Consider the following 8,195-nt stretch of genomic DNA (forward strand, 5'->3'; position numbering starts at 1 on the left):
TCTCGGAAATAAAGTGTGAATAAACGAGAAAGAAATTCCCAAGGATTCAAATCCTGTGAATCAAGCGACTAATGCAGGAAAATTTACCAAGCGTCTAAATACATACATCCTTAACAAGAAACTATGGAATTCTTTCTGTCACGTAAAAGGAGTGCAAAAGGAAAGCCTTGCATTGCAGCTAGGCATGTGCCGGTGGTTTTCGAGCGCAGTGCAATCATACTGTGGCGTTGCTAGATAGAGCGCCGGAATGGGATGGGACGAAGAAATCTCGTTGACTGATGAGACCGAGCGGTGGCGGGACCCACGCGCTGACGCTGGTTCTCCCACATCGCACGCCACGAGACACGGGCGGACGTACGACCCGTCCGTTGGAGACCATCGCTCCGTCCAGCGGAAGGAAGCAGCCTTCTTCCTGTCTGTGCCTGGTACGATCCACAGTCTTTTCTTCTGTGCTTAATCCTTACTGTATTATTACGTTGATGTGTTTTCATGATTTGTTTGAGGGCAAGAAACCCGTTCTTGCAAGCGAAAATCAAATTAAAAGACCAGAGTATGCACTAGCATCAGTTTATTTATACATTTTCTCTGATAAAAAAGAGCTCTGTGACTAGTAAAATAAAAATGAAAAGGAGAGCACCTGTGCTGAAATGGCCTGCACAGTCCCGGCTCCCTCGCCCCGCCCGCCCCGCCCCCCGCCCGCTCGCTTCCCTAGGTCCCCAAGTGAATTCTTTATTTTAGTATTTTCCCGCCGCTCCCCTCCTCCACCTTCTCGTCTCGACCACTCCGCAGTGTGCCTTGGCCACAGCGACCGCTGCCTACTCACCAGAGTCCACCGCCGCCACCGCCGCCGCCGCCGCAGCCTCCTCCTCCTCCTTTCATCGGAACGCCAGCCCGCCCCGCCGTCCTCTCCTCCACTCCGCAGCGGCAGGTAACCTCGCCGCCTCCCTTGCCCCCAAATCTTTCCTCGCGAACGCGAAATCCACCTTCTTTTTTCTTGGAAAAGGAGCCTTGGGATCGCCCACCCCTCCCTCGGATCTTGATCTTGTTGGCTGCGGCCAAGTGATCAAGGTCGACGGCGCGCGGTCTTCAAATTCCTAGGGCTAGGGGTGATGCGCATATCTGTTCAATCTGCCTGGCGCTTGTGCCGTTTGGGAGGGAAAGCGAGGGTTTTCTTTTTCTTTTTCCCTTTCGTCCTTGGCCAGTGTATTCTACGTACGTGGTCTTCAAATTTCTTAGGAGAGAGACAGAGATTGCAGATGTGTTAAATCTGGTCGCTACTTATCTGGGAGGGAAAACATGGGTCTTTGTCCTTAGTTAGTATTGACTTGTTTAGCTAGTGGAGTATTATGTTTTAGAGGCATTACTTATCTTTGCTAAAATAAGACACTTCATACATATATATATATATATATATATATATATATATATATATATATATATATATATATATATATGCCTGGCTTAGAATTGATTTCCTTTTTTTTTCCTGTGACCCCAGATGTAATTCTAGATGATATATGTGTGGAGTCTTATAGCAGGGGTTTTCCTTGCCAGAAATAAATAAACCCCAACTACGTCTAAGATGATTTTTCCAATACATGTACTGTTTTGGAGGTTTGATTTATTTATATAATGTCTTCTGCCTCTACAAAAACAAATTAGAAAAAGAAAGATGTATGTTTCTTTATGTTCTTCGTGTCAGAATGAAGGGTTATGTATCAAGAGATTTGTATCAACATGCCTTGCCACCATGCGTGCATCTAGTATGCAGGGGATTTACCTTTTCCTAGATAGTTTGACCTCCTTTCAGTACAAATATATTAAGAGTATTTATGCTATATGCCTGTGCGACAAGTTATCTAGGAGAGCATGTCTCCACTATCAGTTAGTTTTTATGACTAGAAACAAATGAATAGCCATTTCCCTCAAGTCCTCAACGTTGAGTAGGTTAATTCTGTTGTTGCTGTGAATTTGGGAAGCATATACTTTGTTACCCACCAACAAACTTATGTTTATAGCATAGTAAAAAACACTTATGTGTGTATAGATTCATGGCGTTCTTTCCATAGTTGTTGCTGCTTACCTATTAGTATATGTTATGATAAAATGAAGTATGTCCAGTGATAGCATTACTACATAACAGTTTTTTTTACTCTTAATAATTGGATATGTTGGTCAGGCCAGTCGTTGTTTTGCAGCAGTTTCTTAAACTTCCCATTAGTCACTCAACATATGCATGAGTGTGTTCATATTATCTTGTTCTCCATGGTGGTGGAAACTGAGATTGGGAATGGTGCACACGCTTTGTTCTGGAAAAACTGGTAGCTGCACAGTGTATTGCTGATCTTGCACCCCATCTCTTTGCCGCAGTGCCCACTTGATGTTGATGCCCTCTGTTATCCTAGTGAATCCTAGCATGACCATGAAGACATTATTTTCTGAATCAACTTATATTGGTGTTTTTCTGGCAGTTTTGTGAGCTGATTGCTGTACAAATGGCAACCTGAGGAAAAAGATGAGGAGGTTGTTGTGACCAAGGATCTCGTTGCCAACTAGGTTGGAGGAATTTATATGTTTTGTGTATTTATGCTTCCTTCACTTCTATACATCCTTTTGTTACAGCTGTTACTTCACTTGCAGCTAAAGCTACGTTGTATTTCTGTGCAGATCTGATCTTCATAGTCATTGGTCATCAAACGCCAGTTTGAAGAAAGGAAGAAAGACCCTCTGACCTCGTAAAAGGTCAGGGATGCCTCCAGTAAGCATCCTCTGCTAGTCTCCCTCATTTTGTAGTTGCTTTCTTGGTACAATCCAGAGCTAAACATCATTTGTTTCTGAGTATTTTTATTTCATGTTCATTTGTAAAAAAAAACAGATTGCATCTGAGAAGCAGGTTATAGACAGATTATATGTCCGCGTCCGTCGATCTGTTGTTACCATTGAACGACGTATAGGCAATGAATTTGTTGGATTTGGTACTGGTTTCATCATTGTTTCGGATCAGGATCAAGTACTCGTATCTGTTCATGAGTCTATAGTCAAGGATGGGGAGAAACTGAGCGTTCGATACTATACCGGTGATCTGCATGAGGCCACTATATTTCTGACTAGCACACCATCCAAGCATGTTATTTTAAAATTAAGTCCTCTTCCCCGTTCTCATCGCCATCATGTCAGCTTTAGTGAAAAAATAGTTAGAAGACAGAATATTTTCACAATTGCAGCGGTGGAAAAGTTCGGGGATTGCGGTTTAATGACTGGCACAATAAGGTACATGTTAGTCTTGCATCTGAATATAATACCAATCTTCGTAGGATTTAGTTCTTGCTAACATGTTTCTTGTGACAGCAACCCAAACTGTGAAGCGGTCACAAGATCAAACACAGCTATTGTGCGCGGGAGCAAGAATTTATTTGCAATGAGTTGCCCTGCGGCTGGACCGAAAACCAGAGGACAATCAAATGGAGAGGATTTGCAGTTAGTCGGCGCTGCAGTATTCGACATGGATGGCCTAGTAATTGGCTCGGTTGACCGCGTTGATCTGCGTGCCTTTGATATAAAATATTCAATGAAAACAAGTTCATTTTTGAATAATTTGGAATGCTTGCTAAAGGATATGGATGATACGGTAACTTGTTCTTCTGAAAATCTGTTCATTTAGATAAAACAAAGTTGATGTTTCACTTATAGATACATGTTTGCAGATTGTTCTTTCAAAGGGTAAACAAGGCTTCAACAAAGGAGCTGGAACTAGCAAGCAAGGAGGTAGTACTGCAGGATCAAGTAGAAAAAGGTTGGTGCATATAGTCTTAGTGCACATATCTGTATTGCATCGTTCAATCGCATCTATGACCTTGTTGTTGTGTTATTTTCAGGCGTCGTGATGATCCACCTGGAGGTGGCACAAAGACAAAAGAAAGTTTATGCACAGATCAACTCAAAGTGCACATGGAGGTGGCCAGAGAAGAAAATCCATCCTTTCTTGGAAGAAAAGAAGAAATGCGACGGGAACTTTTTAAGCATGTCACCCGAGAATCAGTGGATGGTTCAACTTCCTATCTTCACCAGGTATTGTTGTTTGTTTCCTGTTTCGTTGATTATTGGATTAAACATTGTCGTCATTCTTGTGGCTGATGGTGAACATGAACAAAAACTTGCACTCCGTATATTTTTTTAGGATATGAAATTTCGAACTGTTTAACCCTTTAGTTACACAAGTGGTCACTGCTGCTGCATTTCACCTATTTAACATGTGTTGTGTGTACCAGTACCACTTAACTTTGTTCAAACCAGCGACCTTTTCCTGTGGTTAATCTCACATAACAAAATTATTACTAGAGATAACCTGATCAAATGACAGAGCTTGACGGATGTCTCTTGCATCTTCTACTCTCAACCTGAATCTGTGACTTATGTGCCAAGTTATGTGGCAAGTATTTCTAAACTCATCCAGTTAGAGGTTGGGCTGAACTGTGAGAATGTAGCTAGATCATGGATTAGTGACAAAAAGCATGCTGTTATGAACATGATTACTTCTGCCGTTTTGTGGAATATGTTGAAAACTAGGAATGATATATATATATATATATATTGGTTGGTTGGTTGATGTGGTGCGGAATGCAGGCGATTGGGCTTTCTGAAGCATTGGGCTCTGCTGTGTCCCCTGACTTTGGGGCAGGTGCTGGAACATTAGACGCTCGCTTCAGAAAAGAAAATGTGGGAGATTCCCCAGCTGTGCTGTAGAAACGGAGGACCACCCTGAGGCTGCTGGGTCCTGGGATGCATGGAGCTCGTGAAACTTGCGCTTGATTTGGCTACACTTTGTGTCGTCTTGGTGCTATTTTGCTGTAATTCATGAGCACGGGTTGGTTATGCACATGATGTTTGCTTTTGTATTTAAATCTTGAGATCCTATCTAGAGGTGTAATGGATCACATGAAAGATTTGTTTCGTTTCGATGAAACGGAACTGGGCATGATGCCTTTGGATTAAGTACCCAACGACCCTTTTATGCTTTCTAGAAACAGGGAGAATAACGCCTCCTTATTTTGTTGCATTGGCCTTAGAAAACTACTCTGTCTAAAGTATATTTTGCTATTTTCAAGCATTTTTCTTTTGTAGTGCTGAATTCATATGATATTTTCTTTGTTCATCAGGCGATGCTGGAATCAAGGCAAACAAATGCATGACAGTGCTCCTGCTAGATTTTCATAAAACCGCATTTACCTCTAATTAACTTGCATTTTTCTGTTGTCCAACTGTGCATGCACCCACACCAGTTTACACAAGTCGGAATTGCTGTGGCAAGATTTGTTATATGCAGAATTATGTTTTTTTCTCATGTTCGCTTCCAAGATTTAATGAACTGCAATAGGAAAATTTATTACTTATGAACTGACTGAAGTCAATATATGGTCCCATTACTTCGGTGCTTCATATTCTTAATTGTTTTCTTTGTTGCCATTCTGTGTTACAACAGCCGCCACATCGAGGTTCAAAAAAATGGTATAGGTGCACTAGGCGGAGCAGTGTTGCAATAATTTTAGCATACTAGCGGGAGCATATGCGTGTGCCTTTTTTTGAATTGAATGATGTAATATAGTGCGTTTGAATGTGAGCTATAATGATGAGGAAGTGTCCGTGTACATAGCACGTTCATGCCAGGCACTTTCACAAGGTGAATATTTGAACCTTCGAACTCAAATCGATATGGAGCTCTATTCATAAGGTGATAGAAGAGGCGCTTTCACTGAAGTCGTGGGCGTAGTTGCTCGAGGAGAGGAACAAGCTCATAAAGATTTCAAGTTCCTATACCAACTTTTCCCTAACAGGTTAGTTCTTATACCAACTTTTTCCAAACAGATTAGAGACACTAGTCGCTAACCCATGCATTCGCACGGGCTAGTTATATAAGAGTACCTTACACTCCATTATATTTGTAGTTCTTATATTATAGCATGATAATCATATAACAATATGCCGTACAGTATATAAAAATTTGCAACCACACTCTACCCAAAAAAAACTAATGGATGACCTGCTTAACAATGTTAGGAATTTGTATTTTCCCCTTAAAAAATAAGAAAATTGCGAAAAAAACATCATCAACACAAAATATATTATATAATTCAAACCGGAGAAGTGTGATGGAAAAAATAAAGTGACCCCATTGCATGGGTTTGTTGTGCTTCAGGTTTTTGAACCTTGATGAGAAAAATAAATAAGGAACATTGGAGATAAGAAAAGAACAACATTAGAAGATGATAGGAACACATACAATATATTTGATCAATATAACTTTTAAGAATATGTGCGGAGTGGACATTAAATACAAATCATGATATGAACCATCTTTGCAGATAAGAAAATAACAGCATTAGAAGATGCAATCTCCATCTCTAAACAAATAAAAATTATATCTCAAAGGTTCTAGATATTATGAAGGAAACAAAAAAGAAAGGGCAATGCTATGCGCCCGCCAGGTGATATACCGATAAGATCAGCCGCCTTGGCAACCTTCAGATGCCGCCTGAAACAGCCGTTCGATCTACCGTCCGAGCCAACTGGGCGCCTCGGCAACAACTAGCTTGTTGGGCTCATGGCTTTGCAAAAAGGACCTTGTTGCAAAGGTCCACTGAGATAGCACCACTGTCCCGCCATGGCCCGAGTGCCTCGGCCATGGAGGGTCGCCGCCCACCGGAGTCGTCGCGCCTCCTCTGAACCAGCACCCCGAGCAGCTGCCTCTACTCCAGCACGACAACGATGAACTCTCACGCCGGGTACTCCTCTGACGATTTCTGCAACCAAAGCTATGTTTCTGAAACATGCGTCGTGTTGCAATGCTTGCCCTCGTATGCTCTAACGCAGGGCGCTCATTCTGGGCTTTCTGCAACCAGGGTCATGTTTCTAAAACAATACCCTTGTTGTAGAGGAGAAAATATTCATTGTCGAACCATTTTTCTTGTTTCTGAACCAAGACCTCTGTTGCAGAAACTTTCTGAAACTAGACCCTGTTGCCAAAAGAAAAACTTCACCGCCAAACACTTTTTTTCTTTCTTAAACAAGATCTCTGTTGCATAAAGTTTCTGAAACAAGACGCTTGTTGCAAAAAGCATGGGACTTGTCGCCAATGCAAGCACCCGATCAAAATCAATCCGACGGCTACACGGGCGGCGGATGTTGTGTGTGCATCAGCCGGATGAAGGTTAGCGTTTTCCAAAAAGAAATCACTAAGACAATGGAGAACTCATTAAGGTTTTTAATGAAAACACAAAATGTAACGGTGAGAATAGCATGCCCCCAGTTTCCACTCCATTTGTCTCCTCGTACTGTGCAGAGGCCTATAGAGTGTAGGTACTTAGCACTTGTGTAAATTAATTATTTCCTATGACAGCAGGACACTGATCCCAATTTTTTTATTTCTTCATTGATTTTCCCAATAAAAATGATGTAATATATATTGTGACAATCAGGAAGATAAATTCATAATAGAAAACTATTGAGAGGTGAAGCAGTTCCACACCTACAGACTCAAGACTCATTACAACCTGCAATAGCAGAAGCATTTTTAGTGTGATCTATTATGCAACCACTTTGTAGCTAAATTATTTATAGGTTCGAGATAATGCCTGAAAATCATATTTGTGATCAACACAGAATAATTGTTTGTACTATGCAAACAATCTGAGATTCATGTTTATTGGAAGAAACAACAAACAATACCTAACATGTACGTAGGTGAAAGATAATACATGCAAAACTTCCTGTAAATATTAAAGTGAACTGGCTGGTCGGTGGTTGATTTTAGATGTGGAGAACATGAGCTTGCTGCCCGGTGTCACTAATCATGATGAAGAGTTGAAGACCACCCAATCTAGTCGTCTCTCTAGAACACATATCAAAAAGGATGCTGAAATACATGTACAAAACCAATATTTCTTGAGTCCACCCAATCTAATAATGACGGGCCTTCACTTTTGTCTGCGCCGATTCAAACGGAAGCAGACTGACAAAATGAGTTGCCCCATTAAAGTTGATCTTAGATCACCATCTCTCTGCTTGCACATACGCCAAGTAAATTGTTTAGCATTTGCAAGCTGGAATGCTAAGTTACGTACCTATGGGGAGGCTATAGATAAATCAATTCAGATGCATGTTATCCTCCAACACGACACTTCATCGGTCTGCGGACCGCT

General features: G+C 41.3%; 1 protein-coding gene across 1 annotated transcript; it reads left to right on the top strand.

Moving 5' to 3' along the window:
* Positions 1-732: 732 nt before the first annotated feature.
* On the top strand, positions 733-4,992 carry LOC123057806 (uncharacterized). Its single transcript, XM_044480692.1, has 8 exons — positions 733-928; positions 2,472-2,556; positions 2,668-2,758; positions 2,876-3,270; positions 3,349-3,628; positions 3,705-3,793; positions 3,876-4,068; positions 4,624-4,992. Exons 3-8 carry the CDS (start codon positions 2,750-2,752, stop codon positions 4,741-4,743), a joined length of 1,086 nt encoding a protein of 361 aa, XP_044336627.1. The 5' UTR covers positions 733-928; positions 2,472-2,556; positions 2,668-2,749; the 3' UTR covers positions 4,744-4,992.
* Positions 4,993-8,195: the final 3,203 nt, after the last annotated feature.

Source organism: Triticum aestivum, chromosome 3A (genome assembly GCF_018294505.1).
Source record: "Triticum aestivum cultivar Chinese Spring chromosome 3A, IWGSC CS RefSeq v2.1, whole genome shotgun sequence".
Taxonomy (NCBI): Eukaryota; Viridiplantae; Streptophyta; class Magnoliopsida; order Poales; family Poaceae; genus Triticum; species Triticum aestivum.